The following is a 21,988-nucleotide window of genomic DNA, read 5'->3' on the forward strand; positions in this document are numbered from 1 at the left end:
ACTTTGTTGGCAGAATGCATGCCAGGGAGAGAAGTTCTTCTAAGGTTTGAAGCATGAAGAGCTTGAGAGAGCACTTAAGATTCTTATGTCGCATAATTTTATTTTATGGTTTCTTTGGTTTGATTAAGTTCTTGTAAAGAAGATGCAAAAATTAAATTACTAGCTTGAAGGCCATCAAATAAATGGCAGTCTAGCATGTCTAAGAAAATTAAGATTAGTTTTCATACTGAATAAACTCTCTTGTATAAATTGTTGAAATATCTTAAAATGTGTTTTTTCAACGTCCTGATTGTAAACTTTATATCGGTTTTGTAAAACTTTAAGGCAAATGAAAACTTTATGTTGTAAGTTTCACATTGAAACTTCAAGGAGAAGTGTTTGAAGTCAATGCGGTAAGCCAACAAAATTTGCTTTGTGTTCCACAGCTTTTAAGAGGGTTTTTTGCCTTTTCAAACTTTAAAAAGAAGGTGTCCAGTCACTGCTCATGTTTTATTGTTTTATTCTCTTGTGATGTCATGCCTGACATTAGTTCTGCTCTCAAAAGATAAAAGCCAAGTGATTCATTATATAAAAACAGGAAGAAATTTTAAAAGCACTCTTTGCAGATGAATTTTGATATTTCACTATGCATAAGCATTTTCTTGTCTTGACCCAGATTCTTTTTTAGAATAAATAACTAAATATACTCTTAGCAGAAGGTTTTCAGAGTAGTTTCTCAAGTATCAAAGACAGGTATGTGAAAGAAACCAGGCTGAAACTTACTTAGTTTTTCTTCTTTGTTTTGAAATGTTCTGTAGTTTCACCCAGAAATACCCACCAGTGAAATTTTTATCAGAAAAGGATCGTAAAAGAATCCTGGTAAGTTTGTGTTTACTCGGAAGTTGTTTTGGGGATATAACAAAAAATTCTGTGGAATGTGATCAGTTTTGTCGGATTAAGGACATGAGAAGGGATGAAGGGAATTACCTTGGATGTCATATGTATTGTACAGGTCTTAGGGGGCTGCTTCACTTATTTGTGTTGATGTTCTCAAATTCAGCATATGAACAATACATGTGGACTCTGCTTTTGAAGTTTAACTTTCCAACTAAACTGCTCTTCTGTGTGACTTCTCAGGATCACATTGCCAAAGAGTCTTTGTGTGTGCTCCCAGATGGCTTAAACTTTCAAAGACTGGAGGAATTTTAAGCACATCTTAACAGGAACCTTGTGTGACCAAATTGGACAAAATCTAGTCATAAAGCTAGAAAAGAAGCTGCTCTGCAGGAAGTGCTCATCTCCCTGTATCTTCCCCATGGTTTCTGTTATTTTGAAGCATCATAAGCAGTTGAAGGTGGAAGAGGATGGCAGGTTAAGTCAGGACAAGTAGTTGTCCAGGGCATTCTTAAACTTAATGAATTGTGCTGGAAATCAGCTTTCCAATTTTGTCTGCAAACACTTTTGAAGTTGTCTGTGACCTAGATTTTTCCTTGTTTCTGTTTGTTTGGGGAGTGGGGGGGGGGGAAGTTGTCCCCATCTTTGAAGGCAGAGAAAGTATAGCTACTTGCAATGTGTAAAATAGAGTATGAACTTCTGCTTCTGTCGTAATGAAGGTAAAGTCTACAACAAAACCCTGCTAACGTGCCTAACTTAGCTGGTGCTTTGATTTGGCTTCAAAATCTTGAAGAACAAAACTGAAAATATGCAGAAAAAATTATTTTACTGCATTGTTAGGCAATAATCTTCATTTCTATTGCAAAATTTCACAAAGTGTTACCAAATTAATTTAGTTCTGCGATGGTGTTCTGTTATTTTTATGACAATCTGAAGAAGGGAGACCTGTAGCCTCCCAGTGCCCCTGTTAATTACAGAAAATAAACTGAGGAAAATAGAGGTTTAATTTTGAAAATTCTTAAATTTTGTACTTTGTGTCTATGCAAGGGTAAAGTAACCTTAATGACATGTTTTCTGTGTAAGTGAGAATGTACTTCTGACAAAAGTGTCAGTGAAAACTGTTAACAGGCTGTGGAGCTCTTAATACTCACTTCCAGACTTTGCCACTGAAAAATACTGGATATTTTGTTGAAATTTCTTGCTTCAACAGAGATGGCAAGTAGTTGGAGTGTTTTTGGCTGACCTGGAGGTGAATAATTTTTGGTTCCCTATGTATTTTGTGCAGTTTAAATGACTACAGAGAAAGCCGGCCAAAAAGTGGCAGGTTCTGACTGGTTTTCTGCCAACTCAGGTGGGCATTCATCGGCCTCCTGCCCATGTGGGCAGTTCCCTTCTGTTAACAGTGTAACTGTCGTAATCCTGGGGGAAATAATACATGATAAAGCATTGCATGATGCTTCAAAATTCTCAAAAATTAGCCAGCCAAGTGAATTTTGCTAGATCATGTATTTTTGCTTTGTATTTGTTAATACTACAGATTTTTTCTAGAATGCGTTTTTAATTTGATTTAACTTTTTTTTTTTTTATTCTGACTGCAGTCTCCAGCTCCAGCCTGGAGATCCCCACAGCACTGTCCTGACAAGACAGCAGTTCTAGCAGTTATTTTTTTTTAAACAGCATCTCTCTAGAGATGATTTCTAGTAGTAGTGGTATCTCAGCTGAGACCAGATATCCTGTCACTTCCATTGAAAAGAGATCTTCACCTTGTGTGTGATTTATCTATTTCCTGAATTCTCTGAAGTGACTAGGCCATAGGCTTTCATATGCAAGAGAAGGAATTCTGTTATGTGGAAGATAGTGTTGCCATTGGTTCAATATATTGTTTTTTTTTTTTTTTTTTTTAATTGAATATAGTAGAGTGATAAAAGCAGAAAACAAAAAGATAAATATAATTTCCTTATGGGGCATAAGATGTTTTGAATCTGTTTGCAGACAGCAGAAATGTGTAATAAATAGACAAACCTGTAAGTGCCTCTAGTGAAGATAATGATCTGTAATATTTGTGCCTTTTAGTAGGTGCTGAAGTTACCAAGCATACGTGCACTACTAAGTAATTAAATATTTTCATTAATGTTGTCTTAATAAAGAATTCCTTTTTAAGACCCAAGTGCTGGTGCTCCAGTTCTGATATGGATATGATTCATGTACAACTTACAATTATGTAGATTAATATGTCATTGTGATTTGCAGGAAGTAATATTTAGAAGTGATGCTTGTATGAGTAATTACAGGAAAGTTGTACAAAGAACTTCAGTGATAAATTATCATTTCTTTTTTTTTAATGTTGCATCAAGTAATGTTAAAAAACATAATTTACATAGTTTTTTTTTTTTTTTCCAGGGGAAATTCAACTCCTTTTTCAATAATTTCTTAAGTTTTTTGTCTAATACCCATGGAAGTGATATGTTAATAAAGCCAACTTAGATTCATCATAAAAATTACTTGTAGGTTTAAGGTAATTGGAAACTTCTTTCCGGACAGAATTGGTTTGTGCTTTTTTTTTTACCCTTTTTGTGCTTTTTTTCTTCTTATTGTGTATGTGCCTTTTCCTGGTTTTTTTATACTTTTTTGCCTTTTTTGGTTGGCTTTGTGATTTTTTTTTTTTTTTTCAAAAGGGGTGCTGGGAAGAAGACACTCCCTTTTACTACGCCAGAGACATATATTGCAAGCATTGAGTTTATCTTCTCTAGAATCTTGGAAATAGAAGTAGCAGCAGGAGATTTCCTTGGATCTCAGTTGAAGGAGTAGGTTCAGGTCTTCCATAGCAAAGTCTTGCCCAGGTCACCACAGAAAAGCCAAAAGGTTGGAACATACAGCAAGGCTTCAGCTTGCTTAAGAGTCAGGATAAACTCATGGCATTAGGTTTGCCATGAGTGGGTTTGGTTTTTTCCCTCTGGGAAGTGGTGACATGGTAAAGGGCTGTTCTCCCTCAGTTACTGGTCTTCTGTCCTCATTCTCAGCATTCTGCCAGAAACCTGCTCTTCCCTCTTCTCTGTTGCAGCATAACGTGAGCCTTGAGAGTCTTTCTTTTATTCCAGAGGGGATTTCTTCTAAATCCTGTTTCTCCTTCAGGTTTGTCAGGGAACTGAATAAGATATTGAATCTGCCACAAGGAAGCCCTGACAAACTCAGAAGAACACTAAATAGACCAACTAAATGATGCTTTCATTAACTGCTATTTACAATTGTTTTGACACACTGGTGCCCCTGAGTTTTTAATAAGAAAAGAAAGAATGAGAATACAAGAAGTGGACATGAAAGTTTCTGCAAAAGAAAACAGATGTCATTTTTGTATGGGTTTTTTTGTTTTCAATCTTTGGAGGTTTTCCTTTGCTTTTTTTCTAGTTCAAAAAACATCTGCTAATCTTCCTTTTTAAAATGGTAGATGGCAGGATAGTGGACAGGATAAATGTTTAGTCTTTGATTAACCCAAAGTAAAAGAACTTCAGGCATCTCATCCTTTTCCATACAGTACTTTGTCATTTCAGTACACTATCCGTTCATTAGATTCCTGCTTGATTCCACCTTGTCCTTTCATTGTTTAGTTGGTTGTCACTACAGCTGAAGAATGGACAGCTAAATCACTTTGAAAATGTGGATTTGACCATGCAGATGTAGCTGATACTACACAGGACTTTTACAATTCCACTTTTCGAGCATTGTGATCTGTCATGTCTTGGTTTTTGAAAACAGTTTATGAAATGCAGAGAAAATAGTTGCTTCTGTAGATAGGTGTGGGTGTGTCACACAACTTGCAGTTCTGCTTATTGTGCCAACTGCTTCAGTATTGAATAAGTGATTTTTGTTTGCTTGTTTACTATTAATCTGTGGTACAAATAGGGAAAATTAATAAATTTTCTTGTTTCTTCAATGAAACAGGAGTACAGGGTTTTAAATATTTTGTTTGTGCTTGTTTTTTTGCAGCAGAACATCGAGAGTTTCAAGACAGGCAACTACTGCATGTGAGAGCTAATGGTATAGAATAGCAATAGGTTCTTTCAGTTGTAAGGGACCTGCAAAAATCATGTAATCCAACTGACTGACCTCCTCAGGCCAGGATGATGTATTCTATGGATGCATCAAGACACAGAAAGAATTATTTTGGTTTTAGCAGATATTTCAAATGAAAGGTCTTCATAGAGTTCCCTTCCTCCTTTCTGAGTGAAAACTTAAAGTACTTACTTAGGACACCCAGCATGTCTTCCATGTAAACCAGACAGAAGCTGGATTTGACATGTCTGATAAATCTGATGTGAAAATAACTTGGCATTCTGTCATATCTTTTTCTTCTGAAAAACGGGATTTGCAGAAATTTCACCTATTACCCTTCTGCACCTTTTTAGACTTTGCTGTTACAAAAAAGAGCACAATCCAATTTGAAGGAAAAAAAGGAAAATAATGTAATCTGAAAAAGAGATTTTGTTGATGTGAATAGGTAGCTGACCTTCTAGCCTGACAGTGATGAAACATATCAAGTATGTCTCAAAATTTTAAAGTCTGTAAATCTTGGAAAAAAATATACATGGAAATGGAGTTGTTTCCCCTGAAGTAAGCAAAGATCTGAAACCTACTGTTCTGTCTTCATGTTTGTAGACTTTGTCTAGTGTTTCTGTAAAAAGAAAAAGAAATTTATACCAACTGTCCTAACGCAGATAACTGGAGGAGCAGGGTTTGTGGGTTCTCATCTTACTGACAAACTAATGATGGATGGCCATGAGGTTACAGTTGTGGACAACTTCTTTACGGGCAGGAAAAGAAATGTGGAGCACTGGATTGGTCATGAGAACTTCGAACTGATAAATCATGATGTCGTTGAGCCCCTGTACATTGAAGGTAGGTAATGTCTGCTTTGGTATTTGCACTTTTTTGTGCCTTTCCCTTCTAAGCGTGTGTGTCTGTAAAGAAATGGAATTCATGTACAGAGTTCTGGGTTGATCTATCTAATATGTGTATGCGTTGTCTATTATTAGCCTGTTTTCTGTGACCTGTATGGAGTAAGAGGTTCAGAGCACTTTTGTCTTTGAAATCAGTTCTTCTTGTCTGAGTGGACAGGAGGAAAAAGACGTTAAAAACGTCCTGATATGTCTGATTTTGTGAGAAGGCAAGATGGCAGTGGGTCAGTCTGTCTGTCCCATCCATTGTCCGACTTTCCTATGTACCTGCACAGGCTTATGCAGGTACAGAATCTCTGGTCCATATATTTCATGAACTGAAGTGTAATTGAGGGCTGCAGTTACACTAGACATGCATCCTGCAGCTGTGTATGGTCAGTTGAGAGGAAATTAACTTTCCTTAGTTGCCTTCAGTGCCTTCTGTAGAAAACATGGCTCCCACTTTAGGTACAGGCATCCTACAAACTGAAGAGTTGGAAAACAGCAGCACTGAGTTTCCCTAGTTTTCAACAGAAAAACAAGAAAAATACACCAATCCTAAAGAAAGAAGTAAACAACAAAAGTGTGTTCTTCTTTAAAGTAGTAGCTCAATATCATAAACCTCAAACTATTAAATACTCAGATTTTAAGGCACCATTAACACGGTTGTATTGGAAAGAGACATGCATTCATAGACTTCTATGAGAGTACCTAACCATATAATGAGTCAGTGAAAGCATTGCTCAAATTACGCTGCAGTTCTGATGGGTGTGCTCCATCCTTTTAAAACTCTCTAGCAATGTACTTGTTCATTTTAAGAAAAAAAAAAAAAAAGACTGAGTGGTTTGGTTTTTTTTTAATTCCTGACAAATTCTAGTGGATGGAATTTCACAGGAAATATCTCTAGTAATTGCATATCTTGTATTATTGCTTGTGGTAAATTCCTGGCAACACTACTGAAGCAGTCCTGCAAAAACACATGCTCCTGCTCTGTTCTGACAATGTACTGCTTCAGTTACTGCCTGTTATTTAGAAGTTATTTCAAACTTCTGCTTCCACTGTCAGGATAATTGAACAAGGATCTTATTAACTGACTCCAGGTGCTGGTAGCTCATACCTCAGCCTGATCAATTTGTCAGTTTTTCTAATCTTTTCCATTCTTTTCCTTCTTTCTGACTGATTACATTTGAGACTTTCTCAGAGAATTACCATCATTGCTATATTGTTGCCCAGCTAACTAGGCACTAATGAATGGGAATTTTGAGATCCTTCAGCTACCTTTCCTATGGCCTATGTAATTAAGACACCAATTCCCTATTTAGTACTGACAGCTAATTATTACATGTTACTCAGTGGGTAGTTTATTGAATGTCTTTTCATCTTCCAACAGTATAAATTGAGGCTGACATGGCTAAGTGTTAAAATTAATACACTAAGAACATGGTAAAATTTCATTTCATTGCAGAGTTTATAGTCCAATGAGGCAATGGGGAAACAGTTTTTTAACAGATCAGCAAGTTTACATAGAGATCAGATACTTCTTTTCTTAGTCCCAGTTTCTTCTTTTAACTTGTAAATAGAAGTTGGAATGACTGTGAAGTCTTGATAAAAGGTATGTTTGCATCTAAAGAATTTCTTTGTATTTGCTGTCCTGTTTAGACCAGGTTATATAAAGTTGTTTGACAGTTCAGTTCCAGAGGGGATAATCAGTGCTTTATTTTTGAAAGAGACCTCATTTTTGGTCTAGAAAGAACAGTGCTTTCTCTTTGGATATGGAAAAGTGAATTTAGTCTCAAGATGGGTAGCTTTCAGCTTCACAGTGATGCCTACACACAATCTGCCATGGCTGCGTCATTATCTTTGAACCATGACACCAAGCGGGACTCAGCATTCTTGGATCTTGATCTAGGTTGGCCAGAGACAATAATAAATCACATAAACACACATTTTATTTTTTAGCCTTGTGACAGCTGTAATTATCTCTAGTGCTGAATGTCTTTCTCTTCTACTAGGATTTTATTTGCTTTAGCATATGGAAATGTCAGTGGGAAATGCACAAGTTTTCACTTTGTTTTTTTCAAGCAGAATGAAAAGGGTTTGAATTCTTTAATGGAATGAAAGTAGTTCAGGAATCTTGAAAGATGAAAAATAGTAAAAAAAAAAGTGGGAAATAGCTATATTAACCCTTTCTTCCTATTATGGTTCAGTTCTGTGTTTTTAAAGATATTTTCATTTCAGCCTGACCCCTCACGTAGAGCTTTAATACACTATTAAATGGGCACTTTTTTGGTACAGGAAGACAGAGGGTTTTTTTCTGAAGGCTAGTCTGGAAAGAAAAGAATCTCTTAACACTCGTTTTTGTATTATCAGAAAAAAAAAATAGAAATACACCTTTACTTATTTTCTGCCTCATTTTCTACATTCATTAAGATTACAAGTGCTCCAAGATAGTCACTTGAGAGCACTGTGGCTCGTGTTCCTACAAACCATAAGGTTGTAAGGTTGTAAGGACACAGATGTGAATTGGAAAACAAATGAGAATTAATGCTTCATCTGGTGTTACTGTGATGTGCCCCAATTTAGGATAATAGATAAATTGCATTAGAAAATGCCAAAGGAAATTCTCTATTAAATAAATGAACATTATTAGTAATGTACTTGGTTTACATAGTGACATAAGTATTAGTGCTGTTTTGTTTATACTCACCTTTGCATTCAAGTTGACTCTATGTTTGTAGTAAAAAGTAAGGTTTTGTTTTTATATCACTTTAAGCCACCCAAGTCTCTATTTCTGCTGTGAAAAATTGTTATACTTAAATATGTGTTTTAAAAAAAGCAAAACAAAAAACCCACAACAAAACAAACAAACAAGAACCCCAACCCAAAACCACGTAAACAATACACGTATTGTATTAAGATACACGTAAACAATAAAAAAAAAACAAAAAAAAACCCCAAAAATGCACAGCCCATGTACCCCAGAAAATCCCCAAAAATGCTCACATGAAAAACCAAGCCACTTTCAAGGTGATGTCATAAGATGGCACATGATCATTCCACAAACTGGACCACTAAGCAGGAAAAAATGCCTCTCAGTTTTCAGTCTTGAGGTCTGGTTTTCAACCCTTAGGCACATACAGCAGTTGAATAAATCTGGAAGAAAACATTCAGATGGTTATACATAGCCCATATCCTTTTCCCACTGGTGTTTCTTCTTCCTGCTTCTTCAGCAACTTTTGGAAGCCTTAAAACAATCTTCTGTAAAGTGATAGGTGCACATTTCCTTTAAACCCAGCTATCTACTGTATCTGAAAGATGTCCTCAGCAGAACTGTTTCACAGTTCACAGGAACACATTTTGGCTTGCATTTCTTTTTGGTTGCTTGCTAGTGTTTTGTTTTGTTTTTACTACACCTTTCACAAATTTGAAACAAAACCAGGCCTGAAAATGCCACAGATTTGCAGTCAACAGTGGAAACAGTTGAGTCAGTTGAACTGATTTCACTTCCCTAATCAAAGGTGCACAGTATGTTTTGAAAAATACTGTATGATACTTCTAAAATTGCAGTCTATGGCAGCTGAAACTGCTGCCCAAACTCTTTTTTGGCAGAGCAGTGAAGAGTGGTTCTACTCTGATGCTCAAAACCTTTTATTTAAAACAAGTACATGTGTACTATACCTAAGTAATATACTATGAAATGAGAGAGAAGTAAAGTGTAAGTGGTACGTAATGATAAATTGTTTTATGGCTTATGTTCAGAGATTAATTGATCTTCAGTTAACTAAAGCTGTTTGGTTTTGCTCTTGGTTTGTTGTTCTGTTTTAATTCTTCATGCCAGCAGTCCAGTTTCTAGGAAAACATTTCTTAAATGTTGGCTCTAATTTCAAAGACTGTTATGAACTCAAAGGTAGTTTCAGCTTTTTTGACTCTTACTGAAAAAGTTTTTTAAAATGGTATAGTAAAAACAGATTTTACAAGTTGAGAGACAGGATCTTAGCATGTGATACACATAGTGGCATATTGGCTTTTAGAGTTTGCAGGCGGTGTTGTAGTTTCTAGTTATATGCACATAGTTAAGTAAAGTAACAGTATTTATAGAATTTTAATAAATAATTTTCTTGACTGGGGCTAAAAAAACCTTTTATTTTTAAGGACTTTGCTGGGTTGTAGGTCTGAGTTGATTTTTAAAGCTAAGACCAACAGTCTCACAAAATAGGTCAAAAGAATAGTCTATAGCCTTCTTGTGAATAACAGCCTTCCAGATGTCAGGATGGTAACATTTTAATAAACAGTGTTTTACAGTATCCCAGAATTGTTCAGTCTTCAAGTCCCCTCACAGGTAATTTAAAACTCATACAAATACAAACACAAAGAGTGCCTTTGGCTTCCATACTTCCATCCCAGCTTTTTCCCTTCCTAGTCGTTGTTCTCTGTGCTAAATATGTTCAGCTTGCTGGTTTTAAATTGTATGGTCAGGAAAGTCTGTGGCAAGGCAGAGGGTAAGAAATGCTACTTTATTGTTTGTCCAGAACCAAGTGCAAGGGATCTTGGTCTGGTGAGAGGCTCTCCAAAACTGCTCTACTATGAGCAATATGGTAAAACTTTATGAAGTTATTCCAGTTTGCCTGACATTACAGACAGCATGTTTAGCTTCAGGTAAATGAACTTGTATTTATAGTCCTTTTTAGTTCAGGGCGATAGAAATGTTTCACTTCATTGTGTCAGCTTCTCTGGCCTGACTTCCAGTAATGAAATTGGCACAGCTGTTTTTTTTTTTTTTTTTTTAAACAAGGGAAGTCCATACATTCAAGCTCTAGAAACTTATTTGTACGCTTCTGATCAAAGCTTTTCGGCTCAGTGCTTCCTGACTAGCAAATACAGTGATGGATGCAGGTGCTTAGTGGACTTTGTGACCCATTTAGTCCTTTCTGGGACCATGACACATGTTGAAGGCAGAAATTGAAGATGAAGGTCATTTCCTGTCATAGGTAGATTTTTCCCTTACCATTCACTTAGGAAGCATGGAAACCATATGCAGTATTAGGGCTAGAAAATAAAGATAATGTGAAGGAAAGTAGTTTTATGGCAGTAGTTTGGAGTTTTATGTAGTATTTTGTCCTAGTCACCCTAGGACAAGTGGTGTTACTGATCATTCTTGTTTAGCATTAAGGAAGACACAAGATTGAATGTTTGTGTCCAAATTTTGGTATTGCAGATACTGTGTATGCTAAATTTTAGGGATTTTTTTTTTTTACCTTTTCACATAGAGAAGGGCATAATTGGCAAACATTAGTTGCTGTTTATCTTACAGTATGTAACTTAAAATTTATGTTGAGCACAGACGTCTTTATTTGCCACAGCGTACCTTGTGTACCTGGCTTGAATGTTTATGCCAGCTTCTGTGTCTGTGCAATTTTGAAATGAATTTGATGTTTTTGCCCTTTTTTTAAATAAAATTGTAACATAACAGGTGTGTTTATTTTTTATTTATCAGTAGTCTATGATCTTCTGCTTGGTGAACTACTTGCTACCATCTTTACAGTTAATAAAGTTCTACTCTCCCATGTGAGCTACACACAAAATGTGCAGAATTTTATTGTTATAATTTGTTCTTCTGTTGTGGTCCTTAACATAACACTTTGCACAACTGTTCACACGGTTATTTTCAAATAATTGTGCTGTGGCTTTATTGCAAAGCTAGCTAAAGGCTTCATATTGAATGTTGTAAAACTTCTTTTCTTTACCTTGTGTAACAAGAAAGAGTTGTGAAGGTCAATTACTAGATGTATTTCTTTCTGTCCTTCATTAGATACTGTCCCAGGCACCCAAACAGTTAATCCTTTGAAAAGCTGTAGCTTGGAGAGCTTTCCACAGCTCTGTCTGGAACAGAGTTAAATTGCTTGCTGTTTTAAATAACTTTGTGCTACAACACACAAGGTTGTCAGCCAAGCTGGGTAGATGGCTTTGTCTAGCTGGCCTGCTGAAATTCTGCGAGGGGAAAAAAAAAAAAAAAAAAAAGTAGGTATTTTCAGACCTGACAGTTAATTGAGGGGAGGTGCAATGAGAAACAGTTACTCTTACTTCAGCACTGTCAGTTTGATGGATCAAATATGAAAAGTTTATGGTAGAAACTTTTCACCCTACTGAAATGTCCAGCATTCTCCAAATGTTTTGTGAAAATGGTGATATTTTTCATTGGTCTGAGGCTTGATATACAAAAGATTCCTTCCCAGGCAAGAGGCAGAGGTCCTGTAGCTGCCTGGTTGCTTGTCCTTCTGATCCCAAAGATGGCCATCTGACACTTGGCAAATTCCCTATCTTCTGTCTCTCTGCCAGTTCTGCTCTTGCTGAACCTTTTCCATACAGGGGGCAATTTTTGCCTTTATGCATGGGGGAAAAGTACACAAATGAGACAGGCAAGACTGTATATCTGGCAAGGAAAACTTTGTTTTTTCCCCCAGCTCCTTCTTTGTTTCATTTAAAACAGTTGCTAGCTGGGAAACAAGGGAAGAATGAAGGACCAAAAGAAGGAGAGTGCTTTCTTGCTTGCTTTCTTGCTTTCTGTCTTTATTTTGCACTGTTTTTTACACTTAGTTTCATGTTTAAAAATAAGTAAATAAACTTGCATATTATAAGAAGTTTTGCGGTTTTGTATTTTATATGCATTTGTTTCTCACTAACAGTTATATGACCACTTGGATAATCACAAGCCTAGCTGTATCCTTGTGGAGCAAAACGAATGGCAATTTTTGACCTTCTGTATCTGGATTTCCACATGCCATTAAAGGAACCATTCCTGTATGGGCTGCTGTGTGTCAAAAATTAGCAGTATTGAAAAAAAAACCCCAAAGTAACCACAAAACAAAACAAAATTAAGTGGATGGAGAGGGAGGCAGGAAAGAGTTCATTTCTGCTTTGACAGATGAGGATTGGGCAGTTAATTACTAACAGACCAAAATGCTTTTGAAGTTTTTTCTCTTTCCAAAAATTCCACCACAGCTTGTCAAAAACCTGATTTAGAAAGAGTTGTGAAGGAATAGGTAGAAAGAAACAGTGTAAAACCCAGGTCAGACTACAGCCAACTCAAAGCTGGAGGTGACTTCAGCAATTACTTTGTTAATTTTTCTGCACCAGTGTGCTTGAATTGTGCTTGCTTCTTGCAAGCATCAGTCAGCATCTTTACAGACCATTCCTTTGCCCAGCTTCCAGTCTACCCCTTGTCTTTGGTGTTATGATAGTAGCATGCTGTGGGAAGGGGATACTTAAAGCAAAATGGGAGATGGTCATATATTTTGTTCATGTTAAGAACTAATCTGTAGGAAGCGTGTTGAATTTCAACAAAGCAGTTAAAATTTACCCCATGCTACCTTTTTGCATTATTTCCCCAGCACAAAAATTGATTCCAGCTTTATTCACTGCTTAAGCTTACAGTGTTACAGTGACCAAAGTAAGGAATAGTTATTCCATGTCAGACTTCATCATGCAGAGCAAGTAACTAGCTTCATGTTGCAGATAGACTCCTACAAGTTTCATTTGCATTAGCAGTGCAGGTAGGGCTCGGAATCTAACCTGAGCTGGGAACTTTCTTCCACCAGCTCTCACTGCATCAGGTCATCTTTGGATGCTGTTTGCGTTGCTATGACAGGTACTTTGTGTGACAGACTCTCTCTTGATGCTGCACCAGAGTTGATAGTGGTTGGGTGTACTATTTCCTGATCATTCAGCAACAAATAACAGAGAACCTGCTACATGCAATTTTACTTCTCTGCACATTTTTATGTGAGAATAAATATTCAACAACATTACATATCTGCCAAAACTCTCTCTCTTTAGCTTTCTGGGCTGTTTTAACATCTTCTAGGCAACAGTTTATCCCTGCTCTGTAGAGATAAACAGCTGTAGAACAAAGAGAACATGGCAACATATAAGTAGATATATTTGTGGCATCTGCATGAGCATACTGTCAAATATCATTACTCTGTCAAGACAGTAAAACTTGCAGTAACAGTCGTTAAGTTTGCCGTAGGAGCTCATCTTATGTTTATGTTGCTAGTTAATTGTTCTCTGGGGTGAGGTATGGCTTGAAATAATTTCTCCTTATTTTTTTCACTTGACTTTGTGAGCTTAATCAGTGAATAAAATTGTTTTGCAGGATTTCTTGTGTTGCAGTGATAATGCAGGGCTGCAGTATGTGGTGAACTTTGAAATGTTTCCTTCAGATGAACCAGTATCTGCTTATCCAAGCTGTGTTACATAAAAACCAGGTGCTGAGCTTGCCCAGTAGACAATAGACACAGCAGTTAATCTAGAAAAACTTGACTTATATACAAGCACGCTTCATTAGGGATTCAGAATTAAAGTAGGTTGAATATTTTACCATGCCAATATTGCTGGTGTTTTTAAAGCATTATTACCAGAATATGTGCTTATCTTAAAAAGAATTTAATATTTTAATGGGAAGTAGATACTTGTGCTTTGAAGGCTTACCTACTTTTCATTTTTTCATTGCTCAATAGACTGTTGAAAAGTAAGGGATGACCTTCACATGGATAATTCAAGCTACTTATTTATGCTCTTGCCCTACTAGTCTGCTTTTTTTTTTAATATATAAGAGGTCAGAAAGCAAAGGTTTGTGTACTTGCTTTGTCAAATGAAATTTGAGAATGAGAAGGAAGTCTTCAACACAAGGTACATTCCTTGTAATATTTCAGTGTTCTCATCAAGTTGAAAACAGGTGATAACTTCATAGTTGATATTTTTTCATATAGTGATAGGGGAAATGGCTTTAAACTGTAAGAAGGTAGGTTTAGATTAGAGGTAGGAAACAGAATCTCTACTGTGAGGGTGGTGAGGCACCAGAGCAGGTTGTCCAGAGAAACTGGGTGCCTGATGAACACTTGAAAGTGTTCAAGTACAGACCAGGCTGGATGGGGCTTTAATCAGCCTGGTCTAGTGGAATGTGTGGTAGGATGTAGGTGATCTTTAAGGTCCCTTCCAATTCAAACCATTTATGAATTTACTTTTTTTCCCTACTAGATGTAAGTCATATACAGCTTGTGCTATTTAAGCAAGTATAGTAGTATTTAAATGGAGAAAAAGAAAAACTTCTTTTGGGTTTGTTTTTTGGGTTTTTTTTTTATTTGAAAGTCAAGGGTGCTTCTACCCTGTTTTAAGTAAGAAAAGTAATTTCACTGGAGGAAAAAGTTCATTGTGTCACAGATAATGTGAAAGTTAAAGCCCCCAGCAGAAGGCTATGAGAAATCAACATGTGGTCAAAGTACAGATTATTTTTTAATGCTGTGATTTTTTTGTATTGCTTTTTAATAATAAAACACCTAAGGAAATAGAAGGAAAACGTTTGTTTGACCAGCAGCTTTATGCCATGCAGTATTTTCTTCTGTCAGAATAGCAACTAGCATTGACTTTTCCAGCTTCTTTCTGGTTTCAGTGTCAAGTCTTCTTTAAAAAAAAAAAAAAAACCAACCCTAACTTTTCTTTTAAAACACAAAGGAGTTATTTTCCTTTATTTTATCAGGCCATTCTAATTATTACTTCACCTTTTGATTGCTTTTCTTGAATGACCTTGGTGTAGGGCATTTTTTCTTCCTTAAACATCTCATTTGAGCTTATGTTTAATTTTTACTTTTGCAGTTGTTTATCCATGGGTGGTTTTTTTAAAATAGTTCTGTCTTGCTGTGATTCAAGTTACATAGAAGACAGAAAGACATTAACATATGTACAACAGTCAAGTTATGGAAGGCTTGCAGGTTGAGTTTTTGCATATCAGATAATACCTATGACAATGAATCCAGTTTTCATTGCTTTGTTTTTATTATAATTTAACAAATATATTTCCAACAGTCTTTTGTTTCTAATACCTCCAACCTTCAATGATCTCAGACAATGAATTTCAGCTAGTTCTTTGGTTAATTGTATTCCATAAGAGGGAGTGGAGGAGTGTGTTGAAATCTCTGTATTGGGTTTTGATTTGTGTGTGTTTTTTTAATTAAAGCTAAAATACTGTATTATCCAAAGCATTACATATATGTGACAGAAGTAACAGGGGGAAAAAGGACAAAAGTTGCATTCTTGTATCTTGCTATATGTATTTAATATATACATGATACAAAGCTGATGAATGTTTCATTGACAGATGACCTAGAAATAAAAATACAGTATTTAATTTTCCCAGAAAGTTTCTCCTCATATTGAAAAAATGTTTCTACCATTTTGCTTCACAGTCTATTTTAGAAAAATACTCCGAGGCTTTTAGCCACTTAAAAACTTGAGGATAACAGAATGTTGCAAATACTTCTGCAGCTTCTAAACAGTTTGGAAGTACTCAGCTAAATTTTTTATAAGTGGAAAAGTGTGAACACCAACACAGACGTTTATATCCATGTTAACAGTGTTGATATATTACATTATGCTCTAGATTTTGTTTTACTAAAAGTTAAATTTTTCTTAGATTTACAACAGGTTTGTGTACATGTCATCTGTAGGTAGTAATACAGGAAGTGCTGAGTTCCAGTGCTAGGAAGTGCACAAAGGAATACTTATTTCTTGACTTCAGTGCTTTCTCATTTAATATCTTATGTGGGAAAATAATAATGCTATCTCCTCCATTTTTCTGTAGTGGACCAGATCTATCATCTAGCATCTCCTGCTTCTCCTCCAAATTACATGTATAATCCTATAAAAACATTGAAAACCAACACTATTGGGACATTAAACATGCTGGGTAAGTGGAATTTTTTTTATTACTTTACTTGGTTATACATCATATAATCCTGACAGAGTTGCTGGGGGGAGGGGAGGATGAAGCAAATGAGTTCCATGTTTTAAAAAGTTGTTTCTTTACGCAGGATAAGGTTGGGGGTATTTTTACCCTCTGAAGATTTTTGTCATTTTCCTTTAAATATATCTGCAAATGAACACTGATAACATGGTTGTCAAAGCACAAGAATTTTGTGCCTGTAAGTTGGCTATGGAGTGTGCAGTAATTGCAGAAGTAATAGGAACAATTAAGAGCATGGGATTTTTATAGCACAGTTGTGTTCATGACTGCTGTGTTCACTTTGGTGACTGTGGAACATTCCCACAATTACCCTAAGCGAGTGTTCCTTTCCACCTCAGCAAATGTTGGACTAGGTGGAACTGCCCTAGTTTAAACTCCAGACATCAGGAGTACTGCACCCTCTTGTGCTTGCCTTGGCTAGCAAATTCTGAAAGAGTGTTTAATGTCAAGCATCATGCTGGATAATTACAAGGCAATGTTTTCAGCTTTGTCTGTTAGTTTTGAAGCTGGGAATAGGTCTGTAAAAAGAAGACCTCAAGCCTTCACTACTTTTTCCTCCCATCTTTCTGCCATTTGGTATGATGCAGTCTGATCTGAGTATCAGTGATCCTAAGAATTGTTATGAGTCAGAAAAGCTCCTGGGCATTAGCATAGCTGAGTTTCTTATTTGAGTGATACTCTATAGAGAGTACAGTTCAGAGAATCAAGTGATTAAGAAGCTGTTGAGGTACCAGAATGACAGAGGAGACAGAGGTTTGTTTTGCCATGCCAACTTGCAGACCAGAAAACCATTGAAATGGAATGTAGGATAATCTGAGATGATGGGTAGGATCATCCAAGCCATTTAAAAGGGCATAATAAAGGAGAAAATTATTTTTATCCTATAAGATGTTATTCTGTGTAAGTTTCTTTACATAGCTTGTCTTTAATCTACGTAAGGATGGATTTGGTAATGATAATATACTATGTTGTTTCAAGGTCTTGGTTTTCTAAGTGGAATGCTTCCTTGGCCTTTTGTCCTGGGGTGACTTTGTGATGGGGGGACTTCTATTTAGATTGTAATAGATTAAGTTCTTGGATCTCGATTCAGTGCAACTGCTAGTCCCAAAAGCAAACACATCACATGCAAGTGCTGCTCTGCTGTTTCTTAAGTTTTCTAGTTTTGGAAGTGGGAGCTATGGATGTGATTTACAGCTAAATTTGCCTAGTGAGAAAAATCGAATTCTCTTTAAATCAGATAAAACAGGATCACACTAAAACAGCTAGCATGAGTGAAAGGTTCTTGCACTTGCTCTAATTACATTTTTCTTTCCCCATTGGCCAAAATCTAGGTTTAGCTAAACGTGTTGGAGCACGGCTGCTGCTGGCCTCTACATCAGAGGTTTATGGAGGTAAGAAGAATAAAACAGTATTTAGAGCTCTTCAGATATGACTGTGTAAAAGGATATTTACACATCTTTTGTCAGATACCAGAATGATAGATTTTCATCACTGTCTTAGCTTGCTTTTTTAGGAGATGTTCTTACAGTTTAAAATGTGAGAAGGACATTTACAGTGCTTGTTTTATGTATCTAGTCAAGAGTGGTGGTACGACACTTTCAGTCTTGTCCGTATCTTTCCTTTGTCCTGGTTTACATCTCTTTTTCTAAAGGGCTTGTGGGGAAATTGAGTGTTGTACTCTAAAGTCCAGATGCCATAATGGAAACCTGAGAAGAAAGATCATTTCAATAGTAAATATGCATATCTTTTTCCCATCACATAGGAATTGTATTGTTAAGATTTAACAATTGCCCTGGTGTGTAAGAGACAAAGGATGTAACCTCCAGGCTAAGAAACTACTGGTTGTGCATGCAGGTTCTTCTGGTGTCTCTTAAAATGTAATATTTGGCAGTGCTCTCCATCTTCCTCTTAGTGTTAGAAGTGAAGGAGTGAAAGAATGATGGGTAGAATGGTGACTGGATGCAGCAAGAATCTTCACACATTTCCTAGGGTGTGTAACAGACCCTGTGCCTGCTAGAGAAACTTCCTTCTGTTCTGAACTATTGCATAATTGATAATAGCAGTGTTGCAAGATTAGTGGAGATACACAGGCACAGTACCCTGCTCAGTGGGAGTAGATTTGAGTCTCAGCTGAAAAGAACAAACAAGTAAACAAAAAAATGGTCAAAGATACAAGATACAAAGCTTTGTGAGCAAAAAGTGAGGGAGGACAAACAACACACCTCCAGGTGTTCACTTTTGGTGGAGCAACTTCAGAAGATTGAAAGTAAATGCCCATGCAAGAGATCACTAAGATGATTGGCCAGCCAAAGTGGCCTGAGCATGTGCAGCATTCCTACTGCCTCCCAAGCCTTAGATTATCTATGGTCAGGCTCTATGGAGAAAAATGGTAGCCCCGAGGACTCTTCTGTAACTGCTGTAACTGAACATTCTCCCTTTTGGAGTATCTCCTTTCCCACAGCATCTTTTCAGGCCTTTTTAAGATTGTTATGAGCTTTTATAATCATGTAAAACTTCTATGCATTTGTCATTGCTCTGTGGCTCTCATATGGCACAAATTCATCCATAATAATGTCTGAGCAGCAGAAAATCTGGAAGGTTTAATCAGAACTGACTGTCAAGGTTGTTTCAAAAATTAGCTCTCAACACTAGGAAGTTCTGTAGTAATGTATGCACACTTCAAACCTAGTAGAAATTATACCATTCTAAAGACAACAAAGGAGGAGATTTAACCAAGTGTTTGCATTTTTCAAACATATAAAGCACACACCATCAAGGTTCCTAGGTGATTGTTGTTTGGTTGTTTGTTTTTTCTAATCAAGAATTTCTATGCTGGATCAAACCAAAGGATTGTCTAACCTGATTGTGCCCAGTGATAGCTAGTAAAAATGCTTAGGGTAGAATAGAAGAAATGTAAGTACTTTGTGGTACATCACTCTTACCTCTTTAAGAAATGCAGAACATCTCTATTTTCTCCATTTTTCTTTCCTTGTTTCCTACTTTATGAAATCTGAATATGCTTTACTTTCCTGCATAACTTATAATGCCTCTTACATAACTGCTGCCTACATAACCTGTAATGTTTCCTCTGAAGCACATCAGGTAAAAGTTGTATTTATGCCCTTGAGGAAGTCTCTGTTTGCAGGGAAGAGTTGAATTTAACCCTCTTTTCAGACACTCTTTTAGGGAAAGCAGTTGCTGACTGTTGTTTGCTTGTATTCAGTTATTTTTTTAGTCTTTCATCTTCTGCCACTGCTGTTTTCATGGTTCCAGTGATTGCACTTTAAAGAAATTTTGTTAAAATGTAGGATTTTTTAAAATACAGATTTCAGAGAGAATCTATGCTGACTTGTATAACACAAATGCTCTACTGAAAGTTTCATCATATATAATCATTTTTTGATATATCATAATCTAAGGTGGGTTTTTTTCCCTCATAGATCCTGAAGTTCACCCTCAAAATGAGGATTACTGGGGGCATGTGAATCCAATAGGTCCAAGAGCTTGCTATGATGAAGGAAAGCGAGTTGCAGAGACCATGTGCTATGCATACATGAAGCAGGTATTAAACTTGTATCAGATTCCTGTATCAGTGGTTTTGCTGTAATTACTGGAGGCCCAATGTATGGCAAGACTGGAATATGCGTATTTAGAGGGAGGAGGGCAAAAGTGAGCATCTTGAGTAGGAGCACTTATCCTGTTGTTGCAAAATCTGTTTTCTTTAATGGGAAGGTTTTATTACTCCCATCTGTTGTGCGTTTTCAGATGAGCAGTCTTCTTGTAGAAAATAAGCTTTAGTGTTCCTAATAGGTATAATATGTCTTTCAGTATAGTAAATAGTTTTTAAACAGATTAAACTGAAGTGACCTTAGTGTGTTGAGAAGTCAATGGGATTGAATAAGGCCATTATTGATAAATGTGTAATATTGAAGGAGAGTAATCAAAATCAGAATATATAGATAAGAATGAGGAAGGTCTTTAATGAGTATTTATATAGAAGCACTGTATTTTAAGCACTTTTGAAATGTCTTAAAATTATGTAGGTATAAATTACAGACCTTGATGAATACCTAGCTTTGTATTTTACCTAGCTTTGCCTGTTTTCAAAGACAGTAACATGAGTATAAAAATGCAATTTAAAATATGCTTAAGAAATTATACATGCCAGTTTCCTTGTGTTTCCTAACCAGCAAGTAGAAACTCATCATTAACTAACATAACATTGTCTCTTTACCTGTATGTAAATCTTGCTTAATTGTGGTTCAGCTAAGCTCTAGGAGACTATTCAATTAGCAAATGCGGCTCAGTAAAGAAAATGGTATCAGTATTTCTTGTTATTTGCAGCCTTAATATACAAAAGTATAAATCAAACATAGTATACTGCATTGAATTTTAAACCTTTAAATTACAAAATTCTAAGTACTTCTATAAACCTTGAAAACAGAATCAAGCTCAAGTGGTAAGACTTCAAGAAATGGTATTTTAGTATAGAGTAGTAATTTTGTCTTATCTCTTCTACCAGACTGAGAAGGCAGAGGTTTTGTCTCCTTTGTTCATTGTTTTAAGTCATTTAAGGTCCAACATGTCCATACTGCTCTTGTTCAGGATGATGTCTCCAGTATTTCACTGTAGCAAAATATTCCTTGTCAGTCTGGGAACCCATTTGCAGTTGAAGATTGCAGTTTTTTATGAGAAATTCTTGTGCTAGAGGGTGTTGCATTTTTTGAAGGTTTGTGGTGCACACTGCAGTATTCTTTTAGAAGGGCATGAATAGGTAATTTTTTAAATCATGGACTATATCTTAAAATCACAGAGTGAGTCATTATAACAACTCATAAGTTTTATGCAGGATTTACAATGAATAGGAAAGGTTTATAAGGTGGAAATGCAGTGCACACCTACATTAAGTAAAAACTCATGATACAAATGACCTGTCTGTCTTAGAGGCAGCCCTGTGACATATTTCTTGTACTTTGTTATGGGTTAGTGAGGTCTGCCCAAGCTTGTCCTATGCTGAAATGTATTCTGAAACACTGTTGAGCTGGTGTGGGGAAAAGAGAGGGGTGGGTAGGAATGTGCCCTCTGTTGACGGAGTGACCAAATTATTCTTTGTCTGCTTAAAATGGCAAAAAGCCCAGAGATTTCTCTCCTCAATTTAGTAAAAAGACACCACATAAGACCTTTAAGACTTCACCTCAGACCTGAGGCTGCCCAATTAGACAGAGACCAGAAAGTCCCGCCTAAGTAATTCACTAGAAAAAGAAAAGAACAAAGAAAATAATCGCTTTTGTAGAGTGTTTTAGCAAGAGCAAAAACCTCTTGCCCCTAGCTCAGGTTTTTCTCTGTAAGAGTTTTGTTATTTTGCTTTTTATTAAAATTTTTCTGT

At 36.3% G+C, this 21,988-nt stretch overlaps 1 protein-coding gene across 1 annotated transcript in view; it reads left to right on the forward strand.

The window, feature by feature from the left end:
* Window positions 1-21,988, forward strand: part of UXS1 (UDP-glucuronate decarboxylase 1) — a 56,269-nt gene that overhangs the window by 19,800 nt on the left and 14,481 nt on the right. The window contains exons 5-9 of the mRNA XM_053936337.1: window positions 798-858; window positions 5,586-5,766; window positions 16,441-16,545; window positions 17,934-17,993; window positions 20,043-20,164. Coding sequence (XP_053792312.1) covers window positions 798-858; window positions 5,586-5,766; window positions 16,441-16,545; window positions 17,934-17,993; window positions 20,043-20,164 — 529 coding nt within the window. The remainder of the gene's footprint in view (window positions 1-797; window positions 859-5,585; window positions 5,767-16,440; window positions 16,546-17,933; window positions 17,994-20,042; window positions 20,165-21,988) is intronic.

The sequence above is a fragment of the Vidua chalybeata genome, chromosome 2 (assembly GCF_026979565.1).
Source record: "Vidua chalybeata isolate OUT-0048 chromosome 2, bVidCha1 merged haplotype, whole genome shotgun sequence".
Classification (NCBI taxonomy): Eukaryota; Metazoa; Chordata; class Aves; order Passeriformes; family Viduidae; genus Vidua; species Vidua chalybeata.